The 19,470-nt window shown below is 41.4% G+C and overlaps 1 protein-coding gene across 1 annotated transcript; it reads left to right on the top strand.

Annotated features, from left to right (window-relative positions):
• The first annotated feature begins 1,187 nt into the window (after positions 1 to 1,187).
• On the top strand, positions 1,188 to 18,939 carry CARD6 (caspase recruitment domain family member 6). The gene is made up of 3 exons (XM_053591682.1): positions 1,188 to 1,713; positions 3,905 to 4,438; positions 14,053 to 18,939. The coding sequence occupies exons 1-3, from the start codon at positions 1,431 to 1,433 to the stop codon at positions 16,299 to 16,301; spliced, it is 3,066 nt and encodes a 1,021-aa protein (XP_053447657.1). The 5' UTR covers positions 1,188 to 1,430; the 3' UTR covers positions 16,302 to 18,939.
• The last annotated feature ends 531 nt before the right edge of the window (positions 18,940 to 19,470 follow it).

Raw genomic sequence — 19,470 nt, 5'->3', positions numbered from 1 at the left:
CTTTGTCACCCTGGGTAGAGTGCTCTGGTGTCATAGCTCACAGCAACTTCCAACTCTTGGGCTCAAGTGATTTTCTTACCTCAGGCTCCCAAGTAGCTGGGACTACACCCCTGCCACAATGCCAGGCTATTTTTAGAGATGGGGTCTCATTCTTGCTCAGGCTGGTCTGGAACTCCTGAGCTCAGGCAGTCTACTGGCTTCAGCCTCCCAGAGTGATAGGATTACAGCATGCCACCATGCTGAGCTTTAGGCCTGATTATTTTGTTAAGATCATTTTCTAGAGGGCGGCGCCTGTGGCTCAGTGAGCAGGGCATCGGCCCCATATGCCGAGGGTGGCGGGTTCATACCCAGCCCTGGCCAAACTGCAACAAAAATAGCCGGGCGTTGTGGCGGGCGCCTGTAGTCCCAGCTGCTCGGGAGGCTGAGGCAAGAGAATCGCGTAGGCCGAGGAGTTGGAGGTTGCTATGAGCCGTGTGACGCCATAGCACTCTACCCAAGGGCAGTATAGTGAGACTCTGTCTCTACAAAATAAATAAATAAATAATCCTGACCCCAAGCACTAGCAGAGTACTTTCTCCTTCCTCTTCCGCACCCTACCCTCTGGGGATCTTTCACCCAAGTAAAAGTCACTTAAAAAAAAAAAAAAAAAAAAAAGATCATTTTCTAGAAATTGATTTGCTGGATTGAAGGAAATGAAGTTTTATTTTTATCTGTTTTCATTTTATTTATTGATTGCCATCCAAAAATCAATTAATGGTTTACATTCTTATCATCATAGTATAGAGCTCAGAGCAGGAAATACTTAGTCAATCTGAAGTTCAAGAGAGTCTTATTGGAGGAGGTGGCCCTGGGTTTGCATCATGAGGAGATTGAGTCAAGCCTTTGAAAGAGTGAATAAATTAAATATAGGAAGCCAGTGAGAGAGTGCTCAGGGCCAGACTCCCCCACTGTGCTTCTTTCTATCTATACTCTCCAACACTAGGTGTCACTGACATATTTAATCTTAGCCAACCAATATATAAACAATTACATGCTCAGACAAAAGATAAAACACAAAAATAGTCTAGCAAGAGGAGGGATAAGGAGAGAGGGGAGGGGAGAGGGGAGAGCCATTGGAGGGAGGAGGAGGGCATTTGGCAGGTTCTTACCCAGTATACACAATGGGAGGGTAATCAGCACACCCCTTTCGGGAAGGACTCTTCTACAACTTGAACTTTACCTTGGAAGTGATAACTTTGTAACCTAAAAATTTGTACCCTCATATTAATTTGAAATAAAAAATAATAATCTTGACCAAATAGAATTGCTGAGGGTTTTTCTGGCAAAGTAAACTTCTGACAAGGAAAAAGCATTTTTTTTTTTTTAACTCTTCTTATTTGCTTATAAGGATGGTTTCATAATCCATTTCCTGGTCTGAGGAAACAGAAACTATGGCTGCCGAGAGTGTTCCCTCAGAGATCATAGAAAGAGAACAAAAAACGTTGCTTGAAATCCTCCAACAGGATCCTGATTCTGTATTAGACACTTTAACCTCTTGGAGGCTGATTTCTGAAGAAGAATTTGAGACTCTGGAACATGTTACAGACCCCCTGAAGAAAAGTCAGAAGTTGTTAATTTTGATACAAAGAAAAGGAGAGGTGACCTGTCAGCAATTTTTCAAGTGTTTATTTAGTACTTTTCCGGAGTCAACTTCCATCTGGGGTTTAAGGCATGGTAAGTTAATATTTTACACTTTGGGGGTGTGAGAGAGAGGGCAGATTTCTTGGGGAAAAAAAATAAAGTTACCACCTTTAATTTTATGTTGTCTTTTTCCTGGAATATAAATATGAGAATACTGAAATATGAGATGGGGGGAAAGTTTCCAGAATTTAAAAATCAGAGAATGATGCAACTTATTGGTTTTGGAGATTGATAATTTGTTGTTTGGGGCTGGGCGCTGTGGCTCATGCCTGTAAACCCAGCACTCTGGGAGGCTAAGGCTGGTGAATCCTTTAAGCTCAGTAATTCAAGACCAGACCGAATAAGAGCAGGACTCTGTCTCCAAAAAATAGCCTGGTGTTGTGGCAGGCGCCTGTGGTCCCTGCTACTTGGGTGGCTGAGGCAAGAGGATCGTTTGAGCCCAAGAGTTGGAGGTTCCTATGAGCTAGGAGTCTATGGCATTTTATCCAATGTGACAAAATGAGACTCTGTCTCAAAGAAAAAAACAAAACCAAAAAACAGTACGTGAAACTTGAAGGTTTAGTGCTGGCATAAACTGCTCCTTATTCTGGCAATGACATCCTAAACCCTCACAGCTGGAAAGAGAATGCTGTTAATAGTGATAAAATCTGTTTGTTTGTTTGTTTGTTTTCAAATAAGTGAATTCACAAACAGTTCCAAGAGCACAAGCTGCATCTTTAATTTAGTGTAACCATTTTGAAAATACAGGAAAAATAATTTTTAGCATACATAGATGGCTTATTAGTAATTTTATTTTCTCAGTAATAAAAATGGCAGCAGCACCCCAGTTTTCTGGAGCAATACAAATATTAATTCTTTTTTTAAATTTCAGCATATTGTAGAGGTACAAGTATTTCAAATCCAAATTCTTCTTTTTTTCCCCCAAAAGATTGTTTTACGTTAAAACATAGACAATGTTGGGCGGTGCCTGTGGCTCAGTGCGTAGGGTGCCGGCCCCATATGCCGAGGGTGGCGGGTTCAAACCCAACCCCGGCCAAACTGCAACAAAAAAATAGCCGGGCGTTGTGGCGGGCGCCTGTAGTCCCAGCTGCTCGGGAGGCTGAGGCAAGAGAATCGCGTAAGCCCAGGAGTTAGAGGTTGCTGTGAGCCGTGTGACGCCACGGCACTCTACCGAGGGCGGTACAGTGAGACTCTGTCTCTACAAAAAAAAACAAAACAAAACACAGACAATGTTAGATACAAAAGCCTTTTAACATTGTGGTGGAGATTGTTAAATGTGTCAAAGATAACTAGTGGCCCATGGGGACCACTTTTTCCAATTTGTTAGCAATTTTGTAAATTGCCACTAGAGGCAAGTGTAGCTCCTTTTCTAGAAATCTAAAAAAAATTCAGTATTATTTTAAGGGATGATAGAGAGGTAGGGGCACATACCTTTTACACATAAAAAGGTCAATGTTAATGGTCCCTAATATAAGACAAGATTCATAAGCTTAGAAAAATAGGTTTTAGCCTGACGCAATGGCTCATGTCTGTAATCCCAGCACTTGGGAGGCCAAGGCGGGTGGATTGCCTGAGCTCAGCCTGAAACCCCATCTCTAAAAATAGCCGGGCGCTGTGGTGGCCGCCTATAGTTCCAGCTACTCGGGAGGCTGAGGCAAGAGGATTGCTTGAGCCCTAAAGTTTGAGGTTGCTGTGAGCTATGACATCACAGCACTCTACTGAAGGTGTCAAAGTGAGGCTCTGTCTCAAAAGAAAAAAACAAGAAAAATAGGTTTTATTATTTCTAGGACTTATTTTTTCAAATTAGATTTATTTGCTTACTGATTAGAAATTATTAGGATCAGATTTCATTAGCAATGGGCTCAGTAACCTGGAGTCTATTGTGAGTCACTGTAGATCCACAAGTAAACACCATTCAAAAATTAAAATTTTTTGTTTTGTTCACGCTGTAAGGTTGCTATGAAAGATTCAGACTTTTGAGCAGGACAGCAATGTGACTGTTCCCCCACCCCCACCCCCACCCCCCGTGGGCAAAAGAAAGTTCTGACAGTTGATATGTTGCCATGCAAGTTACATAGGAGGCAGTGGGCACTCCTGTCTGCTGGTGAAATAAGAAGAGGGATGATGCTCTGGGGATTCAGAAATTCAAGTTATTACTTACCTATTTTTGTTTTATTGATCAGGAAAAACCAAAATAACCCCCCAATTTTCTTATTATTCTTAGAAATTTTAAAACACGAGAATGTCCCACCTCCTCCATCTATTGGGGTAAGCAAGAACTCAGAACGTGCTTTTTCTTCTGAGAAGAAACAGCCTGAGAATCCTGAAATCACAGTGTCTTTCAAAGAGAAAGAGCACTTGGCTTTGGAAAACTTTAGGGAAACTTCTTTGTCCTCCCTGGAGAACGAGAAGGGATGTAACACACCAATAGACACACTGCCGTATTCATTTGAGAATGTTGAATACGAAGTTCCAGCAACTATTACATATTTAAGGGATGGACAGAGATATGAGGAGCCAGATGACTCTTTATACTTAGGAGATGACTATCTAGAATCTGTTTCCTACTCTGAAGAAACAGAAACCACTGTGGAAGAGGAGGATTATGATGCTCCAGAATACATTGTATACGAGGGTGAAGAGGACTCTGACTATTCAGAAACCACAGGGTTCTCTGATGAAGAACAGAATTATGAAGACTCAGAAACCGGCATTTCATTGGAGGAGGAGGAGGAGGAGGAAGAGAAAAGCATGGAAGGTATGGAAATGATGTGTGTAGAGTTAGTCAACAATTTATGAATGAATTAGTAAGATTGCTATGACATAACAAAGAGGGGGGATGAAGAAGGGCACAGATGTCAGCAAAACATCAACTCCTAAGAAATTTCTTGTCCTTTGTAAGCTGGAGTCTTCCCAAAGGCAGGTGTTAACATGGAGGAGCCCCCGGGACTTGAGACATGGTGGAAGGACAATCACAAGTAAATGCTGTTGGTCAGCTTGAGGTTTCTGCAGTCACCTTCCATCACACTTACAACGATTTGCTGATCATTGCTTTTAGCTGTAATCTTCTGTTCCATCATTTTGATGTCTTTGTAACCAGAGAGATAAGGGGATTACAGGCCTAACCACTTAAGTGGAAATAATCAGTGGAGGAGTTTGTGGTCAATGGTTAAGATCCTAAAATATGGTTACTTGGCGTGGTCCAGTCCCCATATCTTGTAATGAGAATTATATCAGTGACTTGAATGTGACTATTTCCTAATGAAAATTAAAACTATACAAAATATTTAATTTGGCGAAATTTTAGCTGGAAAAAATACACTTTAGCCAAATTCTGAGAATGGAAAGGGAACTACCTTCTCACTTTCAGCTGAGACATTGGGAGGTCATTATCAAGCTTTGGATAGGAAAAAGAGTAGTTTCTTTGTCATCACACCTATTAGTTTCCTAGAGCTGCTGTAGCAAAGTACCCTAAAATGTGTGGCTTGTGCAACAAATAACAAAGATTGTCTCTCTTCTTTGGGGAGTAGAATTCTAAAATTGAGGTGCTGGCAGGGTTGGTTCCTTCTGAAGGTTGTAAAGAGGAATCTGTTCCTACCTTTTCTGGTGGTTGGATGGAAACCTTTGACATTTTTTGCCTTGTGGAACCATCACTGTTGTGTGACTGTTTCTTGCCTGGGCGGTGCCATAGAGATTAAGCCTGTGATGAAATGTCGGGGAATAAGGAAGGCTAAAGCGCGCTCAGGCAAACAGCAACTTTATTTCTTCCACCAAAGCTTATATAGGCACATAACTTAATCAATAAACATATGACTTAAACCTTGGCCCCAGGCCTCTTACTGCCTGGCACCTACAGGCCTAGGGATTAACCAAATTAACTGATAACCACTTCACTAACATTATCTAAAGCTATTCTTATGGGCTAAAGTTTAACCAGGTTAACCAATAACCACTTCACTAACATTACCTAAAGTTATTCTTACGCTAAGTGATCAAAAACAAAACCACAAAACAAGGTTCTGGGGAAATAAACTGTTTGAATGCTTGCCCTTTTAACAGACCATCTGGAGGCAGTTAATCATTTTAGGGAGTAGTCTGGAAATTGCTGAGATATACAGGTAACTGCCTGCAGGCCTGCCCCCACAAAGCTTGGCCCTAAATCACTTCTACCTGATTAGGCCCTAAGCCACATATGGAGTTCTATCCAGGTTCTTTCCCTTCCAACTCACAAGACTTCAAACTTGCCTTCACAAAATGGAACCATTTAAAGGTTTACTTATAGGCTTTTTGCCTATAATCACCCCCATCTGCCTTTATCTACAAATGACATCCTCTCTGTGCGTGTCTCTAGATCCAGATATTTCCTTGTGGAGAAATTGAATTAGAATACATGCTGATGACCTCATCTTAACTAATTACATCAGCAATGACCCAGTTTCCAAATAACATCATATTCTAAGGTACTGGGTATAGGCATTTTAACAAATGAATTTTTAGAGGATGTATTTCTACCCATGGCTATTGCCCCACCCCCGTATACTTTACTGATACATGATTGCTTTTAGCCCTCATTCTTAATTTTTATTTATCTATCTATTTCCTTATTTATTTTAATTGGTGTATAATATTGAATTAATTAATTTGCTCTTTGCATAGTATCATCATTGTTCTGCAAAAATCCCCTTTTGGTTGTTTATCCATTCCATTGTTTTTTTTTTTTTTTTTTTTCATTTTCCATTCATATCCATTTTTCTTCCATAGGTAACATTCTAATATTACAATGTGTCTCTTTTATGTTATGCTTTGTTTGCATGAATTTGTTTTCTTTCTTTTTCTTTTCTTTTTTTTTTTTTTGAGACAGTCTCAAGCTATAGCCCTGGGTAGAGCACTGAGGCATCATAGCTCACAGCAACCTCTAACTCTTGGGCTCAAGTAATCCTTTTGCCTCAGTTTTTCTATTTTTAGCAGAGATGGGGAGGTCTCGATTTTTGTTCAGGCTGGTCTCAAATTTGTGAGCTTAAGCTATCCACCTGCCTCGGCCTCCCAGAGTGCTAGGATTACAGGTGTGAACCACCTTTTTTTTTTGGAGACAGAGTCTTACTTTGTCACCCTCAGTAGAGTGCCGTGGCACCATAGCTAACATCAACCTCAAACTGTTGGGCTCAAGTGATTCTCTTGCCTCAGCCTCCAAAGTAGCTGGGACTCCCAAGGTGCCTGACACAATGCCTGGCTATTTTTAGAGGCAAGGTCTCACTCTGGCTCAGGTTGGTCTTGAACCTGTGAGCTCAGACAATCCACCCTCCTTGGCCTCCCACATGCTGGGATTACAGGCATGAGCCACCACACCTGGCCCATGAATTTGTTTTATTTTCTGTGTCAGTTATGTATTGCTACAAGAATGCTATATAATAAAGCATCTCAAAATTTAATCACTGAAAATAGGGAGAATTGATTATTGTTTGCATGTCTGTGGTTGGCTGGGCAGTTCCTCTGGTCTTTGAGTTCCCTCATGTATCTGTAGTCAGGTGGTTGTAGGCTGAGTCTCTCATCTTCTAATAGGCTATTCTGCACTTGTTCTCAGACTAGATGGAGCATATTTTTAAAAATTATTTTTTATTAAATCATAACTTTGTACATTGATGCATTTATGGGGTTCAGGGTACTGCTTCAATAATGGAGCATATTTTTATGATGAAGGCAGGGGAATAAAAGAGAGTGAGGAAAAAAGAGAGGAAGATGGAGGAAGATTGAGAGAAAGACAGAGGGGGAAGTAGTGAAAGCCTTTTGAGGCTTAGACAAGAACTATCATGCCATCTGTACTAGCTTCCTAGGACTGCTATAACAAAGCACCACAAATGAGTGGCTTAGAACAACAGAAATCTATTGTCTCACAGTTCTGGAGGCTGAAAGTCTGAAATCAAGGTATCAGCATTCTTGTCCTGCCCTCCCTGAATGTATCTGCCTCAGGCTCTCTCATAGCTCCTGATAGTCTCAGGCACTGCTTCCCTTACAGATTGCTATCTTCTCTCAGTATCTTTCACATTATCTTCCTTCTGTGCATGTCTCTGTGTCCAAAATATTCTTTTTTTAGGAAACCAGTCATTTGGGATTTGGTATCACCCTAATGACCTTATTTTAACTTGATTGCCTCTATAAAGATATTATTTACAAAATAAATACTGGAGGACTTCAACATAACTTTTTGGGGAGAGAAATAACTCAATCCATAACACCATCACTTATGCCACATTCTGTTGGTTAAAGCAAGCCAGAAAGCCAATTCAGAATTAAAGCTTGAAGTAAAACAGATTTCCCCTCTTGCAAAGTAAGATTGCAAAAGGTATGGATACCAGAAAGCCATTAATTGGTGCTATTATTGCAATCAGTCTAATACCTTTAGCAAACCAGATCAAGAAAAGTCTTAATAACAATGTAGTTATGGCCTACAATATAATTCTAATGGCTGTCCATCCACTCAGTTGAGTGGGGTCCTGTGGGCATCCTTTGCCTCTTTTCTGAGTAATATTTGTGTGTGAAATCGAGAACTGAAAAGAAAAAAAAATCCAAAAGCCTCTGTCTTAAAGAAAGTTCTTCACATTTTTGTCATGTAATATTTCATGACAAAAAGAAATTGCTGCCAAGTCAAAGTCTCAGGAAGGCTATAGCATTGCCTCGTGTGCGTTGCACTGTAGGTCAACCTGTATAGACTGTATGTGTATCAACTGACTCTCTTCCCCTCCAGCTTGCAGTTGGGATCAAGCAATGGGAAGAACCCGTATGTTGCCATTCCTTAGACTCTTCCTTTCTTCTTGAAGGTCCAAGTTTTCACTTTATGCCACTTCCTTTTTGCTTGAAATTTTTTGTTTATTATTTTTTTTTTTTTTTTTTTTTGTAGAGACAGAGTCTCACTGTACCGCCTTCGGGTAGAGAGCCGTGGCGTCACACGGCTCACAGCAACCTCTAACTCTTGGGCTTACGCGATTCTCTTGCCTCAGCCTCCCGAGCAGCTGGGACTACAGGCGCCCGCCACAACGCCCGGCTATTTTTTTGTTGCAGTTTGGCCGGGGCTGGGTTTGAACCCGCCACCCTCGGCATATGGGGCCGGCGCCCTACTCACTGAGCCACAGGCGCCGCCCCTGTTTATTATTTCTTTTAGTAAAGATCTACTGGTAGTAAATTGTCTTTTTTTTTTCTTAATTGAAAAAATGTCTTTATTTTTGCCTTCATTCCAGAAGGATATTTTTACAGGGTATAGGATTCTAGATTGGCAATATTTTTGCCTTTAGCACTTAATGCATGTCATTCCTCTTTTAGCTTCTTTTGTTTCTGATGCTAAGTCTCTAGTCATTTTTTCATTGATGTAAGTGTTTTGTTTTTTCTCGGATTGTTTTCAAGACATTTGCTTTCTTTCTTTTTCATTGCTTGAGACAGAGTTGCCCTGCGGTTGAGTGCCATGGTGTCATAGCAAACAGCAACCTCAAACTCTTGGGTTCAGCGATCCTTTTGGCTCAGCCTCCTGAGTAGGTGGGACTATAGGCAGCCCTCCTACACAATGCCCGCCTATTTTTTTTTTTTTTTAGAGACAGGGTCTCCTTTTTACTCAGGCTGGCCTCCAACTCCTGACCTCAAGCAATCCACCTGCCTCAGCCTCTCAGAGTGCTGTGATTATAGACATAACCCACACCAGGGCATCTACCCCATGATTTTTTCTTAATTTTTATTTGGCAATTGATTCTAATGTGTCAAGGTGTTAACTTTTTCTGTTTGCTTTTATTTGCCTTAGGTTTTGCACAATTTCATGAATCTGTAACAAAAATTTTTTAACCAAATTTAGGAATGTTTCAGCAATCATTTATCCATACATTTTTCCCAAACCACTTCCTTTCTCTTCTCTTTTGAGATGTCAAGTACCTGTATTTTAGCATTTTAAAATATTCTTCTGGCTCAGTGCCCGTAGCTTAGTGGTTAGGGCACTGGCCACATACACCAGGGCTGGAGGGTTTGAACCCAGCCTAGGCCTGCTAAACAACAATGACAACTGCAACAAAAAATAGCAGGGCATTGTGGTGGGCTGAGGAGGCTGAGGCAAGAGAATCTCTTAAACCCAGGAGTTTGAGGTTGCTATGAGGTATGACGCCACAGCTTTCTACTGAGGGCGACATAGTGAGACTCTGTCTCAATAAATAAAAAAATAAAATAAAATAAATAAATAAATACATAAATAAATAAAATATTCTTTTAAGGCTGGGCACCGTGGCTCACACCTGTAATCCTAGCACTCTGGGAGGTCAGGGTGGGTGGATTGCCTGAGCTCAGGAGTTCGAGACCAGCCTGCGCAAGGGCGAGACCAGGTGTCAAAAAGTACGTAGTTATTGTGGTGGGCGCCTATGGCTACTTGGGAGGTTGATGCAAGGGAATAGCTTGAGCCCAAGAGTTTGAGGTTGCTGTGAGCTATGATGCCATGGCATTCTACCGAGCGCCACAAAGTGAAACTCTGTCTCAAAAATAAAATATAATATGGTATAAAATAAAATAGAATTCTTGTATAGCTTCCTACAGACTATAATCATTTTTTGTTTAATATACATATATTTTTTAAGACATAGTCTCAAGGGCGGGCGCCTGTGGCTCAGTCGGTAAGGCGCCAGCCCCATATACCAAGGGTGGCGGGTTCAAACCCGGCCCCGGCTGAACTGCAACCAAAAAATAGCCAGGTGTTGTGGCGGGTGCCTGTAGTCCCAGCTACTCGGGAGGCTGAGGCAAGAGAATCGCTTAAGCCCAGGAGTCGGAGGTTGCTGTGAGCTGTGTGAGGCCATGGCACTCTACAGAGGGCCATAAAGTGAGACTCTGTCTCTACAAAAAAAAAAAAAAAAAAGACAGAGTCTCAAGCTATTACCCTGAAGTAGAGTGCCATGGCATCATAGCTCACAGCAACCTCCAACTCTTGGACTCAAGTGATCCTCTTGCTTTAGTTCTTCTATTTTCAGTAGAGATGCGCATCTTGCTTTTTGCTCAGGCTGGTCTCGAACTCGTGAGCTCAAGGAATCCACTTGCCTCGGCCTCCAAGAGAGCTAGGATTATAGGCGTGAGCCACCACACCTGGCCAATTTAATATTTTTTTCTATTCTTCAGATTAGTCACTTTCTTTTGTCATGTCCAATCAACTAGCAGTTCATGTAGTGATTTTAAATAAGCTTAGATACTATGATTTTTAATTTTAGAATTTCCCTTTTCTAAATACTTTTCAACTTTTCTTGGAGAATTCCCACTTAATAATTCATTCTGGACTTCTTTTATTTTACATTCTTGAGAATAGGGTAAGACAACTGCCATAAAATTCTTGTGTGCTACATCCAACACCTGGGTCATCTTTGGATCAGTGTCTCTTGATCAAGTATGGATGGTATTTTCTGCTTTTTCCTATGCCTCTTAACTGTGGATCGTGTTCTATCATTGTGTAATAGATTGTAGATAGTCTGGATTGTTATATTTCTCCCAGAGTCTGGATTTTTCTTTCTTTCTTTTCTTTTCTTTTTTTTTTTTTTTTTTTAGCCTGTTTCAGTCTCCAATTAACCTGACTGGACTCAAGTTCAAAATTTACTCTCCTTTTCAGTGGACATCAACTAAAATCTCTGTTTATTTCTTTTTGCCTTAGCTGAGTTATTTTTGTGATTTTTTTTTTATTTCTTTTTTTTTTTTATTGTTGGGGATTCATTGAGGGTATAATAAGCCAGGTTACACTGATTGCAATTGTTAGGTAAAGTCCCTCTTGCAATCATGTCTTGCCCCCATAAAGTGTGACACACACCAAGGTATTTTTGTGATTTTTTTAACTTATAAAAATGGTATGAATTTCTTAGAAATTGTTTCTTTTTTCTCCCAGCTCTGTGATTAAGTAGATAGACCCTTGTTTCTGTGTGTACATCTGTTCTGTTGCTTTCATCTGCTCCAAAGTAGCCTTATTAATACCTTTTAAATACTAGACATCTAGCCTGCATTGTGTGGGTTCAGTTTCTATATTGAAGAACTGAGGACTCATGCTCTAAGGCAGAGTACAAGGTCAGACAATTAAGTTTGTAAACTCAACCCAAGGAAGGTGCTACATACCTCATTGCTGCATATCACTAGGGTCACCTTCCTAGTACTCCCCTTGGCCAACTGGTGACTGTAGTGATATTTAGCAATGAGGAATGTAGCATTTTTTTTCTGAGATGAGTTCACAAACTCAGCTGTCAGATCTCATAGGACAACAGCTCTGATGGTCATTCCAGATAGTTCCAAAATTGCTTTGAAGGGTAGACTGGGGCTGGTGACAGAGCATAGCTTCCCGAGGGGTGTATTCGGAAGGTGCCTGTGGTGATACTCAGCAGTAAGGTATGTAGCACTTTTTCCTGGACGAGTTCTCAAACTTAATGAAACAAGCAAGAACAGACTGTGAAAGCTTTCCTACACCCATCTTAGCACAGCCTTCTCTGGGAATTCTTCACGCTAGCATCATATCCCCCTCATTTGTTGACCAACACACATAAATGGTTTTTTTCTTTTCTTTTTTTTGAGAGAGAGTCTTTCTATGTTACCTTTGGTAGAGTGCCGTGGTGCCACAGCTCACAGCAACCTCAAACTCTTGGGCTTAAGCGATTCTCTTGCCTCATCCTCCCAAGTACCTGGGAATACAGGTGCCCGCCACAAAGCCCAGCTATTTTTTGGTTGCAGTTGTCATTGTTGTTTAGCTGGCCTGGGCCAATTTTGAACATGCCAGCCTCGGTGCATATGGCTGGCATTCTAACCACTGTGCTACGGGGATGGAGCCAAGATATACCTGTTGAAACAACTCCAAGACTAGCCTGGGATTTCTTTTTTTTTTTTTTTTGTAGAGACAGAGTCTCACTTTATGGCTCTCGGTAGAGTGCCATGGCCTCACACAGCTCACAGCAACCTCCAACTCCTGGGCCCAAGCAATTCTCCTGCCTCAGCCTACCAAGCAGCTGGGACTACAGGCGCCCGCCACAACGCCCGTCTATTTTTTGGTTGCAGTTTGGCCGGGGCTGGGCTTGAACCCGCCACCCTAGGTATATAGGGCCGGCGCCCTACCGACTGAGCCACAGGCGCCGCCCCTAGCCTGGGATTTCTTATAATTACTTTTATTGATTCCTATAGCTCATGCTTTTCTCTACTCCTGTTGTTTCTTATGGGCTCTTTTTAAAGATTTTACCCTTTGATACCAGCTGGCCATCTCTTAGGGGTGGCAATCCACTTTCATCTTTCTCTACTAAGTACTACTTATGTATTTCTAACTAGTTAGAAGATATATTAGAAAATGAGTAATTAGGAAAAATTAGGCACAGCATGTAAATTCTGAGAAAACTGATGGAAATAGAAATCTTTAGTTTCTCTAAACTTTAGCAAGAAGTTTAAGAAAGAAATTGATATCAACTTAGAGAATTCCTCATACATGCATATAATTAATAGAGTTCTTCATGGCTGTCTACAAACGTTAGCAAAAATGGACTATGTTAACCACTGTGATAAAAATGTGTCAAATGGTTTATGAAGCGAGTGTATGATGCCCCATGATCATATCAATGTATACAGTTATGATTTAATAAAAAAAAAAAGGAGACTAAGTTGATGATCCATAGGAAATGGTTAAGTAAGTAATAGCCCTTCAAAACCATGGAAGACTGTGAAATGGCTGAAGTGAACTCAGTAGATCTTTATATATGCTACCTAGGAAGAATTTGCAAGAAATACCGTTAAGTGAGAAGAGGTTGAAGAATCATTTATTTGATATGATATCATTTATATAAAAACAAAATAGCGGGCGGCACCTGTGGCTCAGTCAGTAAGGCGCCGGCCCCATATACCGAGGGTGGCGGGTTCGAACCCGGCCCAGGGTAAACTGCAACCAAAAAATAGCTGGGCGTTGTGGCAGGCGCCTGTAGTCCCAGCTACTCAGGAGGCTGAGGCAAGAGAATCGCTTAAGCCCAGGAGTTGGAGGTTGCTGTGAGCTGTGTGATGCCATGGCACTCTACCGAGGGCCATAAAGTGAGACTCTGTCTCTTCAAAAAAAATAAATAAATAAAAAAATAAAAACAAAATAGCATCTCCTAAGCAAAACCACATGTCTGTATATGTGCATGCATAATTACGTACTTGCACAGAAAAAGGGTGGGAAGGAAACACACTGTACCACATTGACATGTCTCCCGAAGGAACATGAATTTGACTGAGTGGTGAAGGGAGACTTTCACTTTATTTGCATTGTTTCATCTTTTTTGCAGTGAATATGTCAGTTACTCATTTAATTTAAACAGTCAGGGAGGGAAACTAAGATTCTGGACATGACATTCACTAGTGTCTTCTCTCCTACAGAAAGAAGAAAGGTGTTTAAAGATATCCTGTCATGTTTGAACATGGATAGAAGCAGAAAGCTTTTTCCAGATTGTGTTAAAAAATTCTCTTTAGAAAAAGGATGTGAGTGGACGCCTGAGACTCCAGGAGACTTAGTCTGGAATTTCCTGATGAAAGTTCAAGCCCTGGATGTGACAGCTAGAGACCCAATTCTCAGGCACAAGGTTCTGGATGAAGATAACAAAAGGGAATTCCTGACTGGATTGGAGAATTTGGAAATTCAAGACACACAATACATCAATCCTCTCGATGTCCTTTGTGCCTCCATGCTATGTTCAGACAGCTCTTTGCAACAGGAAATCATGTCAAACATGTACCAATGCCAGTTTGCTCTTCCCTTGCTACTGCCGGATGCAGAAAACAACAAAAGCATTTTAATGCTGGGGGCCATGAAGGATATTGTGAAAAAGCCATCAACACGGTCTTCTGGAGAGCCCATAGAGGATACAGACAAGTTTCTGACCTGCATGAAGATGCCTGTCATCTCTTTTGTGCGTTTAGGACACTGTAGCTTCTCTAAGTCTAGAATCCTCAACAGACTGTTCAGCCCTGCCCAACGGAAATCTCACAGAATCTTTCTTCATCAAGATTCGCCTGCTCTGGTTCTTCCCCGGCAAATCTCTGATGGCCTGGTTGAGATAACCTGGTGTTTTCCTGATAGTGATGATTTAAAGGAAAACCCTAGTGTTTTCCAAAAGCCTATTGCTGTGACCAACCTTCGTGGAGACCTAGAAGGCTTTTGGACCCAGTTTGGTTTTTTGATGGAAGTTTCTTCAGCTGTGATTTTTTTTACCAGCTGCTTAGGTGAGAAGGAATGGAACTTGCTAATGTTTTTAGGAGAAGCTGCCATTGCAAGATGCTACTTCATCCTCAGTTCCCAAGCTAGCGAAAGTGAAGAGACTCAGATTTTCCAGAGGATCCTGAAATTGAAGCCATCACAGTTACTTATTTGGGAGAGTGAGGAAGCCGAGGATGCCAGGAAGAATATGGAAGGGCTCCTAGCTGCCCTCCAGGAAGTGATGTCTTCCTCCTCACTCAGATGTGTGTCCATGGAGGACATGGCTTCCCTGGCCAGGGAGTTGGGGATTCAGGTAGATCAAGACTTTGAGCACACTCAAGGAGTTTACGTTTTCCCTAATGATAACATGGCTGGAACAGCTGATATTGAGGGACAACAAAGACATAGTCAGCCGGGAAGCTCATCTAGACGCCACGCTCAGATGCCTATAAGAGAGCCTGGGGCTAGTTGTGAGGTTGGCTGGAACCTTCAGAATTTCCATCATACCCCAGTATTCAGGCCTCATCTGGAAAGCTCTTGGCCGCTACCAGCAAGAATTGGGGGTAACTTTAACCGTTTTCCCTTCAAAGCCCCCCGGTTCATGGGCTTTGGGTCAGAGCAGAGGTTTAGGTGGTTCCGTCCTTTGCCCTTTCAGAATGTAAGGCCCCAGAGCCGAGGCAGAAGTTTTGGTATTTCATCTTTTCGACCCCAGAGGTTCTATTCAGGTGCAAGATTTATGAAATTTACAAGACCTGCTCGGGGACACCCTTTGAGTAGAATATTTGGGAGACCACCAAGACCCATTTTTCAGCATGTACATGCCTGTCCTGAGAGACCACAAGCAATGGGAACTCTTAAAAGGTCTGGGGTTTCCCAGGGAGGTCACTCCCATTCTCTGGGTTCACAGCCCACAGGAGTAGTAGGGAGGCCACAGCCAAGGCAAGCCTGTATCCGAGGAGCACAGCTCCCCAAAACACCTGGAAAATTTATGAGAGCAACATCCCATATTGAAGATCCTCACCCTCAATCCTTTCAACCAGCAGGAGCTATTAAAAAACTGGCAGGACCTGCTTCTCAGCAAGGTGTCCAGCAAAAGACACAGGGTAGACCTTCAAATCCAGCTTCCCAAACAGGGACCCATCCCATGTCGAAGAGTGCTCAGTTCGAATGCAATGAGTCCAATCAGTCCAAGCCATCCCAAGCCAGATCTTTCTACTCTAAACCCTCCCACCCTGTGCCCTCTCAACCTAAACCCTCTCCCACAAAAGCCCCTCAGCCCCAATCCTCCCAAGCTAAACCTTCTCCATCCAGATCTACTCAATCCAAGACTTCTCAGCCCAGACCCTCTCAACCTAATTCATCCCGGACCAGTCCTTCCCAGGCCAAAACATATCACCCAAAAGTGGGGCCCAAAAGGGGAGCAAAGCATTAAAGAGTTTGTTCCAGAGATAGGTAAAATGTATTTTTCATCCAGGCCATCCTTATCATATAGTAACCTGAAGAGGAGTTGCCATGAAGGTAAAAGACTACTGTCAGAAACATGATAAACACGAAAAGATATGCACAGCTTAAATGGGTATCATTAAAATATCTGTAAGAGTTTTATCCCTAACCAAGAGGAAAAATATGAAAATAATTAAGAATCCAGCCTTGAGTATTAGGTAATGTATAATTTGCATTCAAGGAATGGAGATCTGTGAGACAACTCTACTTGGAGAATAATGGAGTCATTAATTGCAAAGGGACCATTTTTCTTGCTTCTGTGGTGCAAGCAAAATTGCCCTAGATGTTAGCTGCTTCAGAGGTGGCTTGATCAAACTTCCTTTTTTTTTAGACACAGAGTCTCACTTTATGGCCCTCAGTAGAGTGCCGTGGCCTCACATAGCTCACAGCAACCTCCAACTCCTGGGCTTAAGCGATTCTCCTGCCTCAGCCTCCCGAGTAGCTGGGACTACAGGCGCCCACCACAACGCCTGGCTATTTTTTGGTTGCAGTTTGGCCGGGGCCGGGTTTGAACCCGTCACCCTCGGTTTATGGGGCCGGCGCCCTACCGACTGAGCCACAAGCGCCGCCCTTGATCAAACTTTCTAATTCAACATTAGCCACTGAGCAGATAACCCTGCTTATTTGGGGTGATTAAATAAACTTGTTTGTGATAATAGCCCCAATTTGTTGGTTTATCACATGATAAATTCTCTCCCATGAAAGAGAATTTATTAAAGAATTTATTTCTATTACAGATAGAAATAATGAACTAACAGCCAATAAAATTACTTTGGATTAACCTTAGGAATAATCTGTTTCCCATTTGGAATGTTTGTAATATAATAGTTTAAAAATTTGGCTTATTAGAGGATCTGATATATTATCCTCACGATTCCAATTAAAAATGTAACATTGAATTTTTATTTAGAGTTGCAATTTTTTAAGTTGGAAAGATTAAGATAAATTTACAAAGTTTATAAAAACCAACGAAACGTTTCAGAGAATGTTAAGATTCGCAGAATTTATAATTTTATTAGATTTATAGTGTTTTAAACACTTGGGTGTAGATCCTCCTTGTTAGAAACATTAAGCAAATTACACTAAATATGAATAAAAGGCCACTTTAAAAGCAGGTGCTAAAATCCACTAGATTTAAGAATAAATCTAGGATTTGTAAATTGAACATAAAAGCCCCAGTTTTGAATTTGTAACTTTAATAAAATTAATATTAATTAAAAATATTAAAATAGCTCCCAAGTAGGAAATCCATGTTTAAAAAATGCCTTTAAGAACACTAAAAAAAAAAAAACAAAAAACCCCCAAAACCCATATTGACACATATTGACACATATTGACAAAGGAATGAATGAGAACTAATCTTTGAAAAGGAATAATCATTGACAACATTGTTATATTACAATAGGTATCTTTCACTTTTTATATATTAAACAATCAATGTTGAATATTTCAGAGTGTCTAATTTTGCTAAAGTCTGTTGTAAGAGTGAAGAAAGAAACAGAGGACTGTACATGTGAACTTTTTAATTGTGGATTTTTATCTCGTCTTTTGGCAGGAGAAATAGCATGATAACTAGTTTATACCTATAAAATCTTTGGTGTAAAAGCAGAATCCCTCTGCTGAGAATAATTTCTCTTTTTTTGTTCAAACTTTTGAAATGAGCAATAGTAGTGATGGTTTTTATTTTTTTTATTTTTTATTTTTTTGTAGAGACAGAGTCTCACTTTATCGCCCTTGGTAGAGTGCCATGGCATCACACAGCTCACAGCAACCTCCAACTCCTGGGCTTAAGTGATTCTCCTGCCTCAGCCTCCTGAGTAGCTGGGACTAAGGCGCCCGCCACAACGCCCGGCTATTTTTTGGTTGCAGTTCAGCCGGGGCCGGGTTTGAACCTGCCACCCTCAGTATATGGGGCCGGCGCCTTACCGACTGAACCACAGGCGCCGCCCCGTAGTGATGGTTTTTAAATTTTTTCCGTGAATTCTTCAACATTAGTTCCTGGAGGAAAGAACCTGTTGGACTCTTGTCACCAACAGATCTTGTACCAGTCTGGGCCTTGGCAATACCTATAAGGTACCTTCAAACGGGACAATTTGTGGAGAGTTCAATAAAGGAAGTATTTCTAAGGGGATGAATAGATGTAAGAAGAGAAGTTGCAAAGGAGAGTGCAGAATCCTGGGTCTAATAGAAGTGAATGGGAGGGTACTTTGTCCAATCAGAAGAAATGTGTGGGAAGGGTTTGGGCCTGGTGGCTGGAGGGGTACAGCAGAGTATAGTGACCTTCAGGGAAGCATCTCAGGAAATAAATATCTCCTTTGTACCTCTGATCTGCTGCCACTGACCTTGGCCAAACCCATCCAGAAACCAGAGGCAAGGGAGGCCATCCAGGCAGTTCATGTAGGCCAGCCTTCTACGGAGCAGGATGGAGAATGAATCTGGAGAGGCAAGCAGAAGATGTCCAGCAGCTTCCTTTCTTTCCATTGAAGTCTTCCTTCCTTCCTTCCTTCCTTCCTTCCTTCCTTCCTTCCTTCCTTCCTTCCTTCCTTCCTTCCTTCCTTCCTTCCTCCCTCCCTCCCTCCCTCCCTCCCTCCCTCCCTCCCTCCCTCCTTCCTTCCTTCCTTCCTTCCTTCCTTCATTCCTTCTTTTATTGACAGAGTCTCACTTTGTGCTCTGGGTAGAGTGTCATGGCATCCTAGCTCATAGCAACCTTAAACTGGACTCAAGCCTCAGCCTCCCGAGTAGCTGGGTCTACAGGCACCCACCACAATGCCCAGCTACCATCACAGTCTTTTTTCTTCTTTTCTTTTTTTCTTTCTTCCTACTATTACACTTATTTATTATCTATTATGTGCAAGGCATGGGACTAGGAACTGAGAAAAAATGGGACAGAATCAGAAATATCACTGTAATTGTGAGATCCACTATATATTTGAGTTCCCTTCTTATTGTAAAACTGTAAGTTCATTGCAGATAATTTTGGAAATGCAGAAATAGAGAATAAAAGAATATAAAAATAATTATAATCTTATAATTTAGAGTAATATACTCCCATTGCTCACTAATAACTTTTTCATGTACTTTTTCTACGTGTATATGTA

The sequence above is a fragment of the Nycticebus coucang genome, chromosome 1 (assembly GCF_027406575.1).
Source record: "Nycticebus coucang isolate mNycCou1 chromosome 1, mNycCou1.pri, whole genome shotgun sequence".
Lineage (NCBI taxonomy): Eukaryota > Metazoa > Chordata > Mammalia > Primates > Lorisidae > Nycticebus > Nycticebus coucang.
Note: the sequence above shows the minus strand (reverse complement) of the source record. Positions and strands in the feature narration are given on the sequence as shown.